Raw genomic sequence first — 18,413 nt, forward strand, 5'->3', positions numbered from 1 at the left:
AGCCGGGCGTGCAATTTGCTGACTGGTGGGGATCGCCAGCAAAATTGGATGGACTAGACCCAAGATTAACGTGACGATACATCGCTTCTTTCTTCCCATTCCTCCATGCCACCACCACCCTGAGCTCCCGCACTCGGGGAACCATGCAGCCAGCGTCGTATTCTCTCTGACGGTGGTGGGACTTTTTATTTTTAAATTTTTCCATTTATCTTGTCGCTAGCTGACGATGGCCGGTCCCAATGGGACAACGGTCACCAGACTTTGTTTCTGTGTAGGTTCAGGTTCAGGCCGTTATCCGTCTGTCCTCGCACGGGCACGCTTCCATCGAAGTAGACATTATCTCGGCGCGCGCCAGGCGACGGTAAGCAGCAGCGCTAGAAGCCAGGCACGCTCGACCGTTGACCGGCCCAAAGGACACCTGAAAAGCCTTATCACCCGCACCGCGGCCATTGGTCGCTGTGTAGACGCTGCATCATGGCATCGGCCCTAGACCAGCCGAGTCCGTGCCAGGCGACGTCAGGGGCGGACTAGCAGTAAACGGAATGGGACGGGGACCTAGCAACTTGCGGCCAACTCGTGATTCGATTCTGATGACGGACATGGCGAACCTTGAGTGCTTGTCGAGCTAGCCCTGCGACATGGATGACTCTTGATGACTCCCTTTCCTGCTGCAAAAAGCACCTGTCGGCTTCTCACGTTTCCGCACGATGGCCAGCCCGCTTAAGCGATTGGCAGGATCATGGGGGATGGGGTGGTCAGCCCCGCCCGGCTGGCCCCAGTCTCCACACGGCTGTCGATTGTCTTGGGAGGGTGCATGGTCTTGGTTGACAATACAGGTGTGCTTAGTCCATTGCCTCCAAAGCACAGATACTTCCTAATTATCGAATCATAACAGAGCAACGTACAGCCACAACGGAGGCTAGAACAGTACGTGATACTCGTCGACGAAAATCCAGACTCTCATCGCCGCATCCACGGCTCAACCATGGACTTTCTGGCACCCTACCCCTTTTTTTTTTTTTTTTTTCAGGGGAAGGCTTGATACCCGCCAAATGTCTAGAGCTGCCAAGACGTGTCACGCCCCCGTCGCCGTCGGCCCCACGACCCTGCCGACCTGCCACGGGATCTTGCCGACGCGGTGGTCCGACTCGCCCGCAAAGTCCAGCACGATGGACTCCCTGATCACGGGCGCCACCAGCCTGTCGAGCATCCCGGCGTCTCCGCCCAGGTAAGGGCCCAGCGCGTCCACGAGCCGCCACATCAGGTTGGCCCACGTGACCGTCCGCGTGTAGCCCCACGAGAAGTTGGACACGAACTCGGCGGTCGCGCGCCGAGCCTTCTCGTAGGGCGCAAACACCTCTACCGCCAGGCGCGTTTCGTCCGGGTCCGCCGCCGCCGCCGCCGCCACCCCGCCCTGGTGCTGTAGAAGCAGCCCGCGCAGCCGGTTCGTCAGCTCCACCATGCCCTGGATGCCCGTGTTGAGCCCAAAGGCCGCGTTGGGCATCATCTTGACGGCCGCGTCCGACGCCAGCACCAGCCGCCCGCGGTGCCAGTGCGGTGCCATGCCCTCCTCAAAATCCAGCATCGACGCCCGCGTCCGCGCTGCCCACACGTCGCCAAACGTCACCGCCCCGCCCGCCACCACCGGCCGGTCCGCCACCTCGGCCGCGAGAGTTTCGGCGTCCTCGATCGTGTAGACACCCCAGCCCTTATTGCCACTACTGGTGCTATTGCTGCTGTCGTCGGAGTCGTCGTTGCTATCGCCCCCTGCCTCCACTGCCGCCCCTCGCTTTTTCCCATCGGCAGCCTCGGCCGCCTGCTTTTGTGCGAGCCAATCCCGGCGGTTCTTGTACACGAAGAAGTACAAGTCGTCCGGCCCGGCCATGATGGTGACCGAGAGCCCCGTCTCGCGCTCCTCCCACACCGTCTCGGGCGGCACGTCCTTGGGCCGGGGGCAGTGTCCGACCAGGCCCATGTAGTCGGCCTTCATGACGCCATCGTCCCGCCCTCCCTTGCCCGCCGCCCTGTCGCGGCCCTTCCACCGCTTGTCCGGCTGCTGCCCCGGGAACGTGGCTGGGTCCGCCATGAGCCGCCGCACCACGCTGCGCACGCCGTCGCATCCGACGACGATGGCGCCGCGCACCGAGGAGCCGTCGGCGCAGCTGACGTTCACGCCCGTGGCGGTCGACTCGATGGCCACCACGGCCTTGTTGCCCAGCACCCGCTCCTGGCCCGGCAGTCGGCGGCGTAGAAGGTCGACGAGCTTCTGCCGGTCTACAAATGTGAAGGCGTACCCGTGACTGTGTTTCATGCATCGCATCAGTCCATTGAACTCGTTGGTTATAGAAATCGTGTGCCGAATCGAAATCAACCATGTCCTCGTAGCCAAGGATCCAGCACACAGTATTGGAAGCAAGAAAATGGATGAGGAAAAAGGAGTGAAGAAAAAAGAAGTGGAACCAACTTGTGCCCTATCCGCTCCATCATGTTGCTCTTGGCGACGAGGCTGCCGTCGCGGCGGATGTTGTACTTGTCGCGCAGGGGCATGTGCATGGCCTCGACGTCGGCCAGCAGGCCCAGCTGGTCCAGGACGCGGCTGCTGCTCGGCCAGAGGGCCAGCGCCGCGCCCTCGAGGACGCCGCCCGACGGTCGCCGCTCCAGCACCACCCAGTCCACCCCGGCGCGCTCCAGCATGTGGGCCATCAGCAGGCCCGCCGGCCCGCCGCCGACGATGACGACGCGGAACCGGCCCCCCGCCTCTTCCGCTTCGTCGTGCGACAGCGGCGGCGGCGGCGGCAGCGGCGGCGGCGCAGCGGCGGTTGCTAACGGCCCTTCTTGATCGGAAGTCATGGTCGAACAACGTCCCATCCTAGAATGCTATGTGCGCTTTGGGTTGGTGTTTTTTATTTGGTCCGAGAAAGGTCCCTCCCGCAGACGATCGAGAGATCTCGAGTTGCTCCTCGTCAGCATGAAGGCGCCCAGATGTGGGGCCGAGTGCACACAAGGCGACGAGGCCTTCTATTTATGCACCCGCCGGTTAGCCCGTTCCCACCGGCGGGCGGGGGAGCGTGTGAGAAATGTTCGGCAAGGTGAGCGGGCGGCGGGGTGAATGGGGGTCAAGTGAGTGAAGAGATAGAAGATATGCAAGGGAGGCAGCCAGACACGGGAAGCGGCAGGTGATAGCGTCCAGATGGTGAATATGGGCTGGACGCATACCGTATCGAGATTCCGCAACAGGGTTAACGTGCGGCCGTTAACAGCGTTGCCGGATGGGAACGTGACGACGTCTGTCCCCCCCCCCCCCTCCCGCTCCTCATGGGGCCTGGTTCGAGGCCGGGAAAATATGGGCTAATAATAAGGGCCACCAGCTGCGGGTGGCCCATTGCGTCGGTGGTTCGAGCCTAGTCGACCTGGCAGTATCCTCAAGGAAAGAGGGACAGGTAAGCAGTAGCGGTTTGTTGGTTTGTTTACCTTGCTATCACGCCCACCTCTATATGGTGGCAGGTCCCGCCCGAGTTATCTGGGCCACTAGGCAGGTCCGGCTGAGGTTGTTGGTCGAAAGGGCTCCCCCCGTTGTTGCTAGAAGGGGCTAGGCCTTTGCGTCCTGGTGGGGTCAGGGTACCATCAGACTGAATCCTTCCTTGGCTGGGCATGATCAATCCCGAGATGATCGGCTGCGGGATGAGGAGGTATCTGGGCAAATTTACCTGTATGTGGTGTGCTGGGCTGTTAACAGCGCCCGCGGAGGGCTCGTGATCAGTATCCTCATCTCACACCAGTCGGGAAAACCTACCTCCTTGACTAGAGAGGTTCATGTTGTGGAACTGTACACGACCGCTGCGCCCAACTGTTTTCAATTAGCCCACGCCTCGACTCGTGGAGCAATAAACTCCTGCATGTTTTGACCTGACAGCTGTCTCCGCATCCTCGGACATGAGCCGGGTTGCTTGTCTGGGTGCGTCCAGTCTGTGGCAGCCCTCCTGCTGTGCGAAGCGAGGTCGGAAGGTTTGGCAACCAAGTGCTTCCATTCAAAAGCAGGACTGGGCAAAATACCTCCCGTCGTCCAGTGTGGCTATCCTGCCTCTCCCCAAAGCCTCCTCTGCCCTATTTGATCAACGACACATTCGCATGGGATTTCGGGAAATGGTAGTCAAAATTGTACAAGTATTATGTTAGATATCTGGATGTGCTTGGGTCGTATCTGTTGTGTCGATTCTGCCTTGTAGCGAACGTCAGCGTCGAGGGTCTGCTGCTCTTTGCGCCAGGCAGCGCTGTGCGACTGTCTCACCGATGGAAGCTGGAGCCGAGAAGAGCTACATGCTTTCCGCACAGCCAATGGCTCGCGAGAAATGCCATTGAACAATCACGAGGAGCCTTGATGCATCCAGTCCCCATCCAGTCTTCCTACCCAACCACAAGTGGGTTGCGGCATCTCTTGCCCCAAGTTGCCGGAATTAGGTAGGTTTGTGGCCCGATAGAGGTCCTCCATGCTAGGTCCTTTCTGATCGCATGGCCCGATCAATCCAAGGAGGTGCCGGTGTTAGCCTGACCAGGTAATTCCTGTAGTTGCACAACGTGGATGTGCAGGCAGGGCCATGATCGGAACTCGTCTAGCCGGTCTAGCAAGTCTCCTCTTTCGCTATCTCCCAGATCTTCCGGTTCGCCCAGCCGGGCAACATCGAGAACGCGCTGGTATCCATCGGCGATGAAGCACGGGAAAGCGTCCCAAGGATGTATCAAAAGACGGATCCAAGGAGGCCGGAGAGGGCCTCGTAGTAGATGAGCTCTGTTCGCTCGCTCCGTTCTCGAATTCTGCTATTTCGGCACCAGCGTACGTCCGTCCTTCGGGTGGACGTGTGAGCGCGCTCTCGCTGATCCCATGCGGGAACAATGCGAGCTGCTCCAGTTAGCGCATTTCGCAACGCCTCGACGCATCCAATGCTGTGGTCCGCGTCGCCCTGATAATCCGAAGTCGGATTCGTGCGTATGATTGGATCCGCGGTGTGGTTGCCGTGCGGGTGTGTGCGGTGCGCCAAACAGGCCTTTTCGCAGACCATATTATTCTAGCAAGCCAAGGTTTTGCTGGCGTGGGTTCAGGGAGTCTCGTAACACTCCAGCTTCACTGTTGGCTCCGGGGCGCTCTGCCGCTGCTCCAGGCCATCGTGGACAACACCAGGATGGCCATATCGCGCATCTACGACCGGGTCTGGTTGCGGTGACTGCTGTGGTGTGTTGCTCAGCAGCCTCTGCAACCGACGGTCGCGCATGCTCGCGGCATCGGCCGGGCGCTGCGCAAAAGTGTACAGACGTTCGAGATTGGCCATCATGCGCTCGCAGCAACTCTCGTTGCCATAGCCGGCGACACCCTCGACCAGGGCGACGGCGGCGAGGAATTCCGTTTCCGACCGGTCGAGCTCGCCTCTGTGCGCGTAAAGGTGTCCAAGAACGCCGTGTTGCGATGCGATGGCCCACTTGCCGAGCGCGTCATATTCGGAAAAGGGTGAGCCAAGCATGAGGGCCTCGGCGCGCTCGAACTCCTCCTTCTCGCACAACAGGAGTGACGACGTGATACGCATGCGGTGGCGAAGCCCAAGGGCGGGCAGCGTGCCGTAGACAGCGTGGGGAGTAAGCGCTAGTGTCTGGCGCAGGCTGGCTTCCTGTGCTTCAAGGCTGCGGCGGCGCGACAACGACGAGACCGTGTCGTAGTGGTCGCGGTTCGTCTCCATGACCCCGAAGTTGATGGGTGAGCCACAGCTGGTGCGTTCGAACTCGGCAACAATCAGCATGAAGGCGCGATCCAGGACCTCCTCGTCAGTGCCCATGTCAACGTCGCGGAACTGCTGCCAGATGGCGAGCAGGATGTGGTGGGATCCAAGCAGGCGCTGTGTCTGGGCACCGATGAAGTCGACCAGCATGGCCCACAGCTGGCGGTTGCCGAGTAGGGCCAGCTTCCGCGACAACCGCAGCATCCGACTGACTAGCAGCGGAGCCTCCTCGCGCACAATCTCGCGGATCGCCTCAAAGGCTGGGTTCAGGGTATCGAACACGTTGACCTGCTCGGCCGTGGCCATTCCCGAGGCCACCACTTCGAGGCGAGTCCAGGCATCCAGGATGAGGGCCTCGCCTCGAGCGCCCTTGCGGCTCTGTACACGCCCGGACCCGTCCCAGAACCAGGTGCCAGCAGCAAAGGACCCGCCCATGTATGCGCGCACGCCAAACAGGAGACGCTCAGTGTCACGGGTTGGGCCAGGGAGGCCGAGCGTGGGGGTGGGATGCGGCTCTGGCGAAGGTGTCCGAACCTGGACCGCGGTGCTGGTCGTGGGCGTCCTGCCCCGGCGGCCCTGGGCCTGGGGGCTAGTTGGCGAGGCGGAGGGGGAGCAGTCGTCGCCGGAGCGGCTGCAGTGCGGTGGTGGCAACTGGGCCGTGTCGAGGCTGGCATCGTTGAAACGGTCAAGAACGGTCTTGTTGCGCTGGAGGTACCGCCTCATGCGGCGCGGGTCTACCTTGGTGCCGCGCACGACAAACTCGGTGTCCTTGTTTTCGGTTTCGCGCTCCTTTTTGGCCTGCAACATCACCAGGACCTCCTGAGCCTTGAACTTTTTGTCCAGGCCCCAGTTCTTTATACGTGTTTTGTACATCCTTGGTCTACACGCCAAGGTTAGTATGCGCCGGTCAGAGCGTCAGGCGCTGGGACAGGACAGGGGAAGCTATGCGGGGTTAGCTGGCAGGCACGCACGTTGCGTAGAACTGGTGATCTCGCTCCATGATCTCGATGGTCTCCTTCAGAGTGCGATTCTGGTCCTTGTACAGGCGGGTGATGATGGGCCGCATGCTGTTCCACTGGTCCTGCGGCGGTGGCGGATGGACCGCGGGGGCCGGGAAGTCGGCGGCGCATGCTTCGGACGGCCCGGCCTGGGCGACGGCCGAGGACACAGAGCTCGAGCTGGGAGACAGCATTGGCCGCTGGGCGAGAGCCGGATCACTCAGCTTCCTTGGGTGAGTTTGGTCGGTGTGCGCAGTCAGACGGGCTGTCGATCAGTCACGGTGGCTGCTGCAGCACTCGGGACGCATCTTGGGGGCCTATTTTCTCTGACCGTAGCCGAGGACCGGGGGCAGTCAGGCAATTGAGAGGGCCGCTCGCTCGCTGCTCGGAGGAAGGGAGGGTGGCCTGGTGCTGCGCTGGGGAGCTGGCGATTATATCCAAGCAGGCGAAGGTGTGGAGCTGGCAGCAGCCGGAGATAGGACGCAGAGTGGCGGCCAGGATGGTGATAGGACAGCGAGCAAGCGGGCCTGTGTAGCGGCAGAGGAGCCTTGGCGCGACGGAGCTGCCCTTCGACGGGGACGAGAAGACCAGATGAGGAGGGGAGAGCGAAGTGAGGTTGCTCAGAGCCTCAATGCGCCCGCTGTGCAGGCCTGTTGTCTTCCCCACCAGCTGAAGCATGGGCGTCCCCTGTCGACGCGCCCCTGTCTTAGGGCCGTCCCCCCTAATTCTTGGGAATCTTGGGGCACGAACCGGCACGAACCGGCACGAACCACGCAGCGCTAGCCACACCGGACGCCGTCTCGCTTCCAGCGCTGGCTTCTGGCGTGGCCCGTCAGCACGGGGCAGGCGCTCGGTGGCTTGCATGTGATGGGAAACACAGTCTGGCCTGGAAGCTGGCCTGGAAGCTGGCCTGGAAGCTGTCAACGGACAGACCCGACTGGTGCTGTGGTTGGTTGAGGCAGGACGGTTGGTTTGTCTGATTTGTCAACAGCAACAGCCCACCTAGAACGGAGCACAGAAAGCACTCACCACCCGCCAAAAACCACGAGCACCCACCAGATACCGGCCCAGGCGGCCGGTCCAGAGGCCCAGCCGCTCGGTCGGGTTGCGGTGGATGCAGCGGTTGCGTCGAATTTCTCATTCCTCTGTCCTTGTCGCCATTGCGCGGAACAATGGACAAAAATAGCTAGCGCTCTCCGAACACCCCTCGGCGGTTGCTCCATGCCTCTAAGACGACAGCTATCCGTCGGACATCCCGACTCGCCGACTCGCCAAATCATTCCGATCCAGCCCACCCTCGCCGTATTCATCGTATTTATCAGCTGGTTTGGGGGATCACAACCTACCAGGCCTCGCAGCCCGTCGGCCTCCAATTCTACCGTTTGTCATTTGCTCCAGTGAAATGAGAGCAGTTCCAGAGCAGGCCAAGCCCCGTTTCAGCAGTGGGCCAGGCTTCTGGAATTCAAGCGGGCTGGGGCTCCAAACTGGGTTTCGCCAAGGCATAGGTGGAGTCCGCGCTTCAAGTGGACCTGCCTGGGCAGTTATGTAGTCAGCCCATCCGTTAGACCGGGCTGCCATCTGCTATCCATGTGTCTTGACAGCCCTGGAGGCCCACTCCTGCTTAATGGCTGGTCCACCCCACGTCGCGTGGGCAGAGCCCCAGACGCGTTTCATTAACAGTGTGGATTATTTCGCTATTTGCGACCGCCATAGCACAACCACGGGCCTCACTACACAACCTGCACCGTCACAAGGCACGAAGCTACGTAGAGGTTCAACACAGCCAACAATTCAGCCACCAGCAAACACTCGCCTGTAACCATGTTCAGACAAGACAACCGCCCTGACCCCAACAGGCGAACCATCCTCGACTTCCGCAAGAAGCAGTTTGCCGAACCGGTCTACAAGCATGCCGACTACCCCTACCGCATGAACTTTTACTCTACCCCTCCCACCGCAGACATTACACTCGAGCAATTCGAGCAATGGGCAATAGACAGGCTTCGGAGTGCGTAACCCCGCCCGTCTGAGCACGCCTGCTGCCCATGGCGCCGTTGCTGTGCTCGCTAACATGGACATGCCTCTCACCCATTCTAGTCCTTGCTGAGCTGGAAGCATGCTCGTTCCGGAACAAGTCGCCGCCAGAGACGGCTCTGCACATGAAGCCGCTCCTAGACAAGTACCTGCCGCTCGACTCCAACAGCTCCGCCTCGTCGCAGCTCCAGGCCCAGCGCCAAAAGGACCACTACGGTCACTTCATCCTGCGTCTCGCTTTCTGCTCCACCGAAGATCTGCGCCGCCGCTTCTCTCGCATCGAGACAATGCTATTCCGCCTCCGCCTCACGGCCGATGACTCCCGCGAGCGCGCCGCCTTCGTCGCTTCCATCGGCGGCCTGGCTTGGGACCCCTTGACAGACGACGAGCGTAGGGAGCTTTCCACAGAGCTCGCGGCTACCGCCGGGTGGAAGACGCAGCCCGAGGATGAAACTTGGTGCAAAGTCGACTGGGACAGGGTTCCAGACCTGGTCGAGGGAAGGCGGGTTTTCATCAGGGGTGGGAAGGCCTTTGTGCCAGGCAAGGAGCAGATGAGCATGGTGGTGTCCGAGTTCACGGCTCGGCTGGATAAAACGTTGGAGGTATGCGGGCTTGGCGTGCTGTGGACTTTGTTGGTGGAGATGAGCTACGTCGTTGGCTAACCCAGGCTTGTCTTGCGTCACAGTTGACTGCACGGGCTCTTCCTAGGCTGGACGAGGACGACCGTCTGACGCCGATTCTGAACCACCTCTCCAAGAACTTCATCACGCCAGACGCCTCGTACCGCAGCGGGGACGGCGACTCGACCGCCCCAGGCTCGGAGCTGACAGCCCGCAACGTTGACAAGCTAGCGACGGAGCACTTCCCTCTGTGCATGCAGCACCTGCACCGGTCGCTGCGGCGGGACGCGCACCTCAAACACTTTGGGCGACTGCAGTACACGCTCTTTCTCAAGGGCATAGGGCTCTCGCTTGAGGAGTGCCTCCTCTTCTGGCGCTCGTCCTTCCACAAGATCACGGACGACACCTTCAACAAGGAGTACAGGTACAACGTCAGGCACATCTACGGTGACGTCGGCGGCGACGCCAACCGCAGGGGCACGGGCTATCCGCCCTTTGGCTGTCAGAAGATCCTCACGGAGCACCCGCCCGGCCCCGGCGAGGCGCACGGGTGTCCGTACCGTCACTTCAACCTCGAGAACCTGACGGCCCTGCTGCAACAAGTCGGCATTAACGACCGGGCGGTACTCACCGGCGTCAGGGAGGACAAGGAGAAGCAAAAGTTTCACCTGGCCTGCAATAGGTATGTGATTAAAATAGTGTCGGCGGGCTACTCGTTGGCCGCAAATCTAACCTAACGGTCTTTAGGGTGTTTGAGCACATACACAAGAACGAGATTAAACGCGCCAAGGACGAGAACATCATGACAGGCGCGCAGCTCGAGACCATTGTGCACCCGAACGAGTACTTTAAGCGCAGCTATCTGCTGAAGCACCTGGATGGCAAGAAGGAGAAGGATGACGTCAAGATGGAAGGCTGAGCTTGAGTTGCTTCGTTTGTAATTATCTACGTTCTAACATGATATGATTGACTGGTGCACTAATCATAAAATGTTTACTTGATTGTTCGCTTTTGAGCAGGGCTGTCGAGTCACGACAACTTTGCCTTTGAAATCATAACGAATTCACAAGGTTGAGATTTAGGCAGGGCGTTTGTTAGCCTCAGACAGGTTGTGTATCGTGGATGGATACGCACTTCCGCACCACACATGTCTGTTCATCCACCAGATTGGATACACCTGGCTGCCTGCCTGGCTGCCTGCCTGCTTACCTGCCTGCCCCTGGTACGAAATCGGGCCCTCGCTGCGCCATGTCGACTGCTCGGAAGCAGAAGTCACTGTCGGGAAGGCTGCCTGGAGAACAAGGATGGGGATGTGTAGGTCTGGCGGTCAATGAATGACGCTAGATAAAAACGTCCAGCACCGTCGACACTTCATATTATCCTTCACCTCCGCGATCCCTGTCCTTACTCACTGCTCTTGCACGACTGTGCTATTGCTGGCTGCCGCGCCCAGCTCCCGTTGGCCGGCAGTACGCCGTCGGGTTGGCTGTCAATGACCGGTGAGGGCGGCCATGCAGGCGCTTCTTGGAGCCGCGCCACAATTGGGCAGCTCTTCAATTCCAGGGCTGTCTCTTTCCCCCAACCTCCTGCCCTGCACTTTTGCCCGGGCGGACAGCCTCGCAAGACTGCCTCGCGTTTTCCACCGCCGTCCACCTCTTTGCGATGAAGCGCATGCGCGGTGAGTCAGCACCAAGCGTCTGCATCACACAACCATGCCGAACTATCTAACAAGTCCTCCTCGTCTCTGTATGCCCGACAGCCTTCCTCCAATACAGAGCCCCACGCACAGCAACCTCAAAAGGCTCCCCCGAGGCGTGTCGGAGTCGCACCCGGGATGGGCCGGGGCGCCGGTGCCGTCGGCTTTTCCACTCTTGGCCTTTTGGGGGAGCAGGTCTTGGCGCTGCAACATCCCCGCAGGCCTCTGCTATCATGGTGATAAGTTTTCAAAGTTCCACAATCCCACATATCCGCCCCCATCAAGAATCCCTCTCCCCCCTCGTTTTGAGCTCCATGCCAAGACCTTGCTACCTTCCTCAGCGAGCAATGGCGTGGTGGGTAATGCGGTCTGGGCATTCGAGTCCCGCGTCTCCCGTCGTGCCGCGTGCGGGGACAGTTGATAAGAGCAGAGCTCGGAGAGTTACAATGACGCATTCGTCTCTCGCGATGTCGTTATCCTGCCCCGCTGCGACGGAGTCTGGTTGCATGGACGGACGGCCGCTGTCGGGGGCCCTTCGGGAACTGGTCCGTCGGTGTGACGGCGTTGCATCGCTATTGCAGTCGAGGAAACATGACCTGTCTAGGTATATACCTGTGGAAATTATAAGAGCATGCCCTCCTCTTCACCCGTCGACCATGACAGAAGTAGCAGCACCGTTGATTGCATCGCTACGTGATCCCCAGCACCCTCCCTCAGTCAAAAATGGTCCGCACAATCCCCACGTGGGCCTGCGCCGGCCTGCTGCTCGGCGCCTCGGGCGTCTCTGCGCAATCGGGCGGCGCCCAGTCCGGCCTCAAGTTCGGCGAGAACTGGCTGACGACGGTCAGGGACAGCGAGCTCGTGGCCAAGAACTTCCCGGCCGTCGAGGGCGTCGAGCTCCTGTCGCCCTACTTCCAGGACCCCGAGTCGGTGAATCCGGCCTTCGTCAACGGCACCGACGGGCCCACCGACGACTTCCAGCTCGGTAGGTTTATGCAAAGGACCGGGCCCCCCGGGGTTTTGCTCCCAAGATTTTGCTCCAATGGCCCCCCCGTGACACCCCCCACAGCCGCTGACCTGTCGTGCTCGCCGTTACAGACTTCTTCATCCGGAAGCTCGCGCAGAGGAATGCCTGGCTGACCTACCAGGCCGCCGACTTCCAGTCCGAGGAGGGCCGGGCGATCCCCTACGTGTACCTATCGTCCCCAGGGAGCAGCAGCACGCGGAACGACACGGCGGCGGCGGGCAGCAGCAAGCTGCGCGTGTACATCCAGGGCGGGATCCACGGCAACGAGCCGGCGAGCGACCAGTCGGTGCTGGCGCTGCTGGGCAAGATGGACGCCAACCAGACGTGGGCGGCGTCGATCCTGGACCGCATGGACATCAAGATCCTGCCGCGCTACAACGTCGACGGCGTGGCCTACTTCCAGCGGCAGCTGTCCAGCAACCTCGACCCGAACCGCGACCACATCAAGCTGATGAAGGACCAGACGCGCCGCATCAAGCAGGTCATTAGCGACTTTAGCCCGCACATTGCGATTGACATACGTGAGCAGCCCAGGCCTGTTCCTTTTGTAGCGCCAAACCCCCGCGCGTGTATCCCTACATACATACCTTACCTAGGTAACTAATATGACCCGACCCGACCCGCCCCGCCCGCCGACAGACGAGTACTCGGCGCCGACCATCTACGGCGGCCACTACCAACAGGGCTCCGACGCCCTCATCTCGGGCGGCATCAACCTCAACATCCACGGGGCCATCCGCTCCCTCGTGCTCGACACCTTCATCCCGGCCATGGGCGCGCGGCTCGAGGCCCACGGCCTGCGGTGGGAGCACTACGTCACGGGCGCGTCCAACAGCACGCCCGGGTCCGAGATCGCCTTCACGCAGGCCGTCACGGAGCCGCGCACCAACCGCAACGCCGCGGGGCTCACCCAGGCCGTCTCGTTCCTGCTCGAGACGCGCGGCATCCGCCTGGCCGACCAGCACTTCCAGCGCCGCGTCGCCACGCACCTGCTCAAGGTCGAGGCCGTCCTCGAGCTCGCGCGCGACCGCGCCGGGGAGGTCTACGGCGAGATCGAGCGGGCGCGGGCGGATTTCATCGCGTCCGACGACCCCATCGTCGTCACGGACTCGTACACGCCCACCGGCCTCCGCAACTTCACAATGGTGGACCGCCGCTCCGGCGCCGTCGTGCAGGCGCCCGTGCGGTGGGTCGCCACCACGCCGTCCGTCCCGGAGCTGACCCGCCCCCGCCCCGAGGCCTACCTGATCCCGCGCACCTGGGCCGCCGTGGCCGAGCGGCTGCGGGTGCTGGGGCTGCGGGTCGAGACGTTGGACGAGGAGTTCAGGGGCCAGGTCGGCACGCTGACGGTGGCCAACTCGACGCTGGAGCGGGAGCTGTACGAGGGCCACGTGCTCAACACGGTCTCGACGCGCGAGGGCAGGCGCGAGGTCGTCCTGCCGCCCGGCAGCTTCAGGGTCAGCACGAGGCAGAAGAATGCGGCGCTGGCGTTCGTGGCGCTCGAGCCAGAGAACATTGACAGCTACGTCACTTTCAACATCATCCCTGTCTCGGCGGGCGAGGAGTATCCCATTTTTAGGATCCCGAGGTCATGATTTTCTTCATTTTTTCTAAATAGGGCTCCTGACAATAGTGGTGGTGGTGGTGGTGGTGATATTGGTAATCATTGGTGGTAATGATGGCGCGCCCATGTTAGCCGAGTGGTACGCAAAACGTCAGCAGGGCGGCCTTGTCTCCTGCCCTCCCTCCCCCTGCGTCGTAGGGCTGTCATCGGGGCAGCCTTGCTTTCGGCCGTGGCGCGTAGATGGCCGCCCAGAAAACCGATAGATGAAAAATGCAACAATAAAAAATATTAATACGCAAAGGAGGGTGTCACCGGGATGTGAAGCACACAAAGGCTGTCTACCAGCCACTCTCGAGCCGCAGAAGCTCCCACACTCGTTCGGCTTGACAAAAATGGTATCGGGAAAGGAGGATGAGGATTACCCGAGCCGTCAAGCCCTCCCCTCATGCATGGGCAGGTAGCCTTCCTGGCTGTAGGTACGTAGGCAGATCACAGGAAAGGTGGCGTGACAGGCCCCTCAATGGAGGTGGCAGATGATATGCTGTTGCTTTTTCCCCGACAGCTTCTCCCTCCACCACGTCTTCAACATACGACCACACCGGTCTCGTCCAGTGACCCAGCGCGGGCAGCACAAGCCGGCACGTTCGACAAGCGTGATCTGAGCCTCCCTGCCCCCCGCCGACTATCACCTCCGACTACGTAAGAGTCGAACGGGGCTTTTGAGCAAAGGGGGGAGGGCTGCCGCGCCGATCGGGAAAGTCAGGAGGTCGGCTGGCATGTATGTGTGGGGAGGAGGATAGGCTGGACAAAAAAAAAAAAAGAGGGTGGGCGCCACGGCGCCTCGCGGGATGGGATGGGGGGAGAGTGGGTTGCGCCATTTTCCCCTTTGTGGTTTGCCCGCTGCCGCATGGCTCGGCGCTTGACCCTTACATATACCGAACTGCAGACGTACGTTATTTGAGGGGAAAGGAGGGAGGAGAAAATAGACGGAGGAGGCCATTCATTGGCAGCACGTAGGGGGAGGCTGGGGGGGATTCGTCAAGTTTTGCCGGTCCGCGAGGTTACATACAGCCAGCGGAGATGCATGCACTAAACCAAGGCCGTTTTTGTGGTGGTGGTGGTGGTGGCAGGCTGAAGGGGTGGCTCCAAGGGCGGGTATGCCGAATTGCAGAACAGACAACAGGTCAAAAATGAAGAATGGCAATGTTGGCCGAGTGCGACCCATGGCCAGCCGGACAGGCTCCCTCCTCATGTGGCAGATGTCTCGCAAGAAGGAACTGGGATATGGCAAGATGGGCAAGTCAAAACAAGGAAAGCAACGGACAATCGAGATTGGATAGTCACCCATTCGTTTACTTGCCGATCACCTGTCCAAAAGACAATCAATCTACTGCCAACCGCGTCGAGACGAAACAAGGGTCATACATATCTCTGTATGCAAGCAGAGGTCTTGGTCTGCCCGCCACTAAGCGAGCCATTCCCGGTTGATGATCCCGTTGCATATCTTGGGCTGGTGGCTGGTGGCATTTGGGGCCCCTTCTCAAAACGCTCACTACCCGCGTGCCGAGGGTCGCGAGGTACCTCCACAACCCGCGCTTTATGATAAGCATTATACCCTCCCCTCCCCCTCCCGCCGAGCAGCGTGACATCTCGGAGCGAGGGATCATGCGGGAAGAGATGGGCGGATGGTAGCATGGGCGAGCTGGGCCAGGTAAGGAGGGACCTTGGTTCGCGCGCCGAGGCCAGGGTACCTTGTGGTTCAACTGCCGCCGTCAGCTTGTACCTTGCCAATACTAGAGATACACAATAGATAGAGAGGGACACAAAAGACCCCACGAAAAGAGGGGAGGGGAGCTGCTGCGCAACATGCACGCGTCGAGAGACGGTCGCGTGTGTCTTGTGGCGAATCGGATACAGAGTTCTTGCTTTCTTCAGGGGGGCTCTTTTGATGTTCTGCCCCTTGTGTGGTCTGCATTCGCCTGCACAGAAAAGGCGCAGCAGCGAAGGCGACGGGAGCCTGCTGCTGCTGGGCAGAATAGGAAAGCAAAAGCAGCTGTCGAGTAGCAGCAGGGGGGCGGCTGGCGGGGGGAGCTCTGGGATTGGCGGGGTAGTTAGTTTGGTCTCCTCTGGGTGGGGGCGCGAGTTGGCGGGGTAGTTCATTGGTCGCGCCAGAGAGCAGGCCTCACTCAAGTGGCGGGCAGGCAAAAAGTCTCACCGCAGCAGGGGCGCCGTCTCGTGTCAATGCGGCCAGCAGCTGTGGTTGGCCCCTCGGGCGTGAGAAGTGTGGCAACCACCGGTGGGAATCCGATGCCGGTGTGCCTGAGGACGAACCGCCAGGAACACCCCTGGGCTGCCTCTTGATCCTCGCTCGCTCGAGACGAGTCTTTTACCCTCGCCCGCTCGAATCGAGTGTGTTGATATCCGCCACCCTGCCCTCTCCCTTCAGCCCGAGCCCGCCTGGCGCCGAGCGGTGAGGTGGGAGCTGACCCGGGCTGCTGATCGGCACCGCGGGAGCGATTCGGGCAAGATCCCCAGCCCAACATTGACCGTCGTGGAGCACAAGCACTGCAAGTCCGCTGTCGGCCAGTTGATCTGGACCATGATGGTTGGCTGAAACCCCATGCCCCAAGACCCGGTGGGCCAGCCGGCCAGTCGTTGTGTGTTTTCCCTACTTTTTGAAGTGGGAAGCCGCCTACTTACTGTGTACTAGGTACTGTGTACTAGCAATGCTCTCTGCTGCCCCGCATCATGCACAACCATGCACCACCACTGCACTCGCTCTTCCGTCCGAAGACACAAATCCAAAGGTCCGGGGGATAATGTGGAGTGTTGAGTGGCTGGGCAGAACAGCACAAGGTGCGGCCGCTTGAGAGACACACAGACAGGCCCCCTGGCTGGTGGTCCAAGAAACGCGGGGAGGGAAAGGGCTCGCAGGATACGGGCAGCAGAGGGCAACGGGCTACTGCCGCCCCCACGCAGGGGCGGTCTTGCAATGCGGCCATCCAGCAGCACCCAAAAGACTCCAGTCGTTGCCAGCCAGCCAGAGAGCGATCCCACTCCCGCCGTGACACGCACGCCCGCGCGGCCTGAATAGGTAGCCCTCGTAGTGGCCGCCCTGCTGGCCGCTGCCATGCTGGCCTGCCGCACCGGTCAAGTACCTGCGTTTGTGCGTGTGCGCATCCATTTTTTTTCTTTCTGCTTCTTCTCGCTGTTGTCGGCCCCATTCGTCTACCACGCTTTTCCCGCCTTTTCTCTTCGATGGGGCCGCCAGCCAAGTGGACAGAGACGACTGGATGTGGATGGAGCTGTCTTTTTTTTTTTTCTCTTCACATCAGATCGAGCAAGCCAGTCCCGGCGGACGCCCCATTGGCAGGGTGGTGTGTCTTTGTGGATGGTGCTATAGCTGTGCGGCCACACACCTGCCACTCCCACCCACCACCACCACAGGAGAGATTCCCAGCATCCTATCGCCTGTGCCGATGCCTGCCTATATCACGCCGGATGGGACTGTGCTGGGTCGGGCAGCCCTCGCTGGGAGGGCGAGAGCCGGGCATGCGACTGGCTGGAGGCAGGGCTCGCACCCGCCTTTCCGGCCCCCGCCCTGTCCTCTCACATAACGAGCGGCGGCGGGCGCAAAGCACGGCGCGAGCGATGAGGCTTCTCTGGCACACTTGGCGTGATACCGGCAGGGACGTGCACGTGCCCTCCACTCTCGGCCTAGCTCTAGTCCTGTGCCCCAGACGTGTATGTTTACTAGCATGTACTAATGGCTCAACCTGGCGTAGGCTGGCAGCTGGCACTCGTAAACGACTGGAGGCCGTCGGTCCCAACAAGGAGGAGCTTAGCCCGGCATTGATGGATGGAGTAGGGCCCAAAAAGGGGTCCCGTAAGCCTGCATGCGAGTCACCGCATCCCGACCTTCTCTGCTGTCCTCGTGCGGTGCTGACGACCGAGTCGCCTTCCTAGCCCCATAGAGGTAGTGAGGTCTCGGGTGAGCAGAGCCATCGGCACGAGCGATTGATGGACGAAATGAGACGTGGTCTTGGGAGGAAAAAAAACCCGGCATCGAGGGCAGATGGTCCTCTCGGCTACTCCTGCTGCGGCCAGTTTGCTTTCGTAATGCGTGTGAAATCCATGCTGACCGCGGGGCTCGGCGCGGGGACCATGGTGAGGGGTTTGGGGCTTGCTGACGTCGTTGAGACGGCCCATCCGTTTGTAGCTGAGTCCCCCCTGGTTGCTCAGCCTCGGACAAGCTGTCTTGCTCAGCAGAGCTGGGCGAATCCAGGTTTGCTGCAGCAGTCATCCATCCGCGCACCACAGCGGAAGGCATGGCAAGCATGGGTCCTCCCTCCACTGCGCACGCCCTGGCCCCCGTCCGTTGTCGTGCGGATAGGGTTGCTGGTCTGTTTTTTTTTTTTTCTCTCCTCTTTGGCTCAACTGCTCGACTCACACAAGGGAGAACATGCCGGCAGACAAACCGCCTCCGTGTTCCCAGAGTTCGGGCTGTTGGAGCCACCAGGCCAGGCGGTGAGGGTTGCCCAGGGAGAGCTTGATTTACCCTTCCTCCACGCTGTGCTGCCCCCCTCGTCCTCATTCCTGGTTGTGGCTCAGTTTTCCGCCTGCCGGAACCCCATGCGAAAAATGGAGAGGTGTGGAGGGCGGCCAAGGAACAGGAGCTCGATTGATAGGGGGGGGGGGGGGGGGGGGGG

At 60.9% G+C, this 18,413-nt stretch overlaps 7 protein-coding genes across 7 annotated transcripts; 5 read left to right on the forward strand and 2 right to left on the reverse strand.

The window, feature by feature from the left end:
• Positions 1 to 632: 632 nt before the first annotated feature.
• GGTG_10862 (hypothetical protein) lies at positions 633 to 3,340 on the reverse strand. The gene is made up of 2 exons (XM_009228740.1): positions 2,465 to 3,340; positions 633 to 2,300 (listed from the first exon to the last, which is right to left on the reverse strand). The coding sequence occupies exons 1-2, from the start codon at positions 2,866 to 2,868 to the stop codon at positions 1,076 to 1,078; spliced, it is 1,629 nt and encodes a 542-aa protein (XP_009227004.1). The 5' UTR covers positions 2,869 to 3,340; the 3' UTR covers positions 633 to 1,075.
• An 821-nt stretch (positions 3,341 to 4,161) lies between these two features.
• Positions 4,162 to 7,680, reverse strand: GGTG_10863 (hypothetical protein). The gene is made up of 2 exons (XM_009228741.1): positions 6,737 to 7,680; positions 4,162 to 6,645 (listed from the first exon to the last, which is right to left on the reverse strand). The coding sequence occupies exons 1-2, from the start codon at positions 6,955 to 6,957 to the stop codon at positions 5,094 to 5,096; spliced, it is 1,773 nt and encodes a 590-aa protein (XP_009227005.1). The 5' UTR covers positions 6,958 to 7,680; the 3' UTR covers positions 4,162 to 5,093.
• A 781-nt stretch (positions 7,681 to 8,461) lies between these two features.
• GGTG_10864 (DNA primase large subunit) lies at positions 8,462 to 10,418 on the forward strand. The gene is made up of 4 exons (XM_009228742.1): positions 8,462 to 8,771; positions 8,861 to 9,399; positions 9,483 to 10,099; positions 10,165 to 10,418. The coding sequence occupies exons 1-4, from the start codon at positions 8,585 to 8,587 to the stop codon at positions 10,334 to 10,336; spliced, it is 1,515 nt and encodes a 504-aa protein (XP_009227006.1). The 5' UTR covers positions 8,462 to 8,584; the 3' UTR covers positions 10,337 to 10,418.
• A 661-nt stretch (positions 10,419 to 11,079) lies between these two features.
• Positions 11,080 to 11,353, forward strand: GGTG_10865 (hypothetical protein; the record flags this gene model as incomplete). The annotated part of the gene is made up of 2 exons (XM_009228743.1): positions 11,080 to 11,095; positions 11,193 to 11,353. The coding sequence occupies 2 exons, from the start codon at positions 11,080 to 11,082 to the stop codon at positions 11,351 to 11,353; spliced, it is 177 nt and encodes a 58-aa protein (XP_009227007.1).
• A 483-nt stretch (positions 11,354 to 11,836) lies between these two features.
• On the forward strand, positions 11,837 to 13,735 carry GGTG_10866 (hypothetical protein; the record flags this gene model as incomplete). Its single annotated transcript, XM_009228744.1, has 3 exons — positions 11,837 to 12,098; positions 12,212 to 12,661; positions 12,780 to 13,735. 3 exons carry the CDS (start codon positions 11,837 to 11,839, stop codon positions 13,733 to 13,735), a joined length of 1,668 nt encoding a protein of 555 aa, XP_009227008.1.
• A 2,210-nt stretch (positions 13,736 to 15,945) lies between these two features.
• Positions 15,946 to 16,318, forward strand: GGTG_10867 (hypothetical protein; the record flags this gene model as incomplete). Its single annotated transcript, XM_009228745.1, has 2 exons — positions 15,946 to 16,017; positions 16,151 to 16,318. 2 exons carry the CDS (start codon positions 15,946 to 15,948, stop codon positions 16,316 to 16,318), a joined length of 240 nt encoding a protein of 79 aa, XP_009227009.1.
• A 961-nt stretch (positions 16,319 to 17,279) lies between these two features.
• On the forward strand, positions 17,280 to 17,764 carry GGTG_10868 (hypothetical protein). The gene is made up of 2 exons (XM_009228746.1): positions 17,280 to 17,606; positions 17,671 to 17,764. The coding sequence occupies exons 1-2, from the start codon at positions 17,356 to 17,358 to the stop codon at positions 17,723 to 17,725; spliced, it is 306 nt and encodes a 101-aa protein (XP_009227010.1). The 5' UTR covers positions 17,280 to 17,355; the 3' UTR covers positions 17,726 to 17,764.
• Positions 17,765 to 18,413: the final 649 nt, after the last annotated feature.

The sequence above is a fragment of the Gaeumannomyces tritici genome (assembly GCF_000145635.1).
Source record: "Gaeumannomyces tritici R3-111a-1 unplaced genomic scaffold supercont2.6, whole genome shotgun sequence".
Lineage (NCBI taxonomy): Eukaryota > Fungi > Ascomycota > Sordariomycetes > Magnaporthales > Magnaporthaceae > Gaeumannomyces > Gaeumannomyces tritici.

What these genes read in the sequence shown, in the direction of transcription:
- GGTG_10862 (XM_009228740.1), bottom strand. Translation starts at nt 2,868, where the DNA reads ATGGGACGTTGTTCGACCATGACTTCCGATCAAGAAGGGCCGTTAGCA. An exon ending in ATGGAGCGGATAGGGCACAA is followed by an intron (nt 2,301 to 2,464) that starts GTTGGTTCCACT and finishes CATGAAACACAG; the next exon opens with TCACGGGTACGCCTTCACAT.
- GGTG_10868 (XM_009228746.1), top strand. Translation starts at nt 17,356, where the DNA reads ATGAGGCTTCTCTGGCACACTTGGCGTGATACCGGCAGGGACGTGCAC. An exon ending in TCCCGTAAGCCTGCATGCGA is followed by an intron (nt 17,607 to 17,670) that starts GTCACCGCATCC and finishes TCGCCTTCCTAG; the next exon opens with CCCCATAGAGGTAGTGAGGT.
- GGTG_10864 (XM_009228742.1), top strand. Translation starts at nt 8,585, where the DNA reads ATGTTCAGACAAGACAACCGCCCTGACCCCAACAGGCGAACCATCCTC. An exon ending in GGCAATAGACAGGCTTCGGA is followed by an intron (nt 8,772 to 8,860) that starts GTGCGTAACCCC and finishes CACCCATTCTAG; the next exon opens with TCCTTGCTGAGCTGGAAGCA. An exon ending in GGCTGGATAAAACGTTGGAG is followed by an intron (nt 9,400 to 9,482) that starts GTATGCGGGCTT and finishes CTTGCGTCACAG; the next exon opens with TTGACTGCACGGGCTCTTCC.
- GGTG_10863 (XM_009228741.1), bottom strand. Translation starts at nt 6,957, where the DNA reads ATGCTGTCTCCCAGCTCGAGCTCTGTGTCCTCGGCCGTCGCCCAGGCC. An exon ending in GATCACCAGTTCTACGCAAC is followed by an intron (nt 6,646 to 6,736) that starts GTGCGTGCCTGC and finishes CTTGGCGTGTAG; the next exon opens with ACCAAGGATGTACAAAACAC.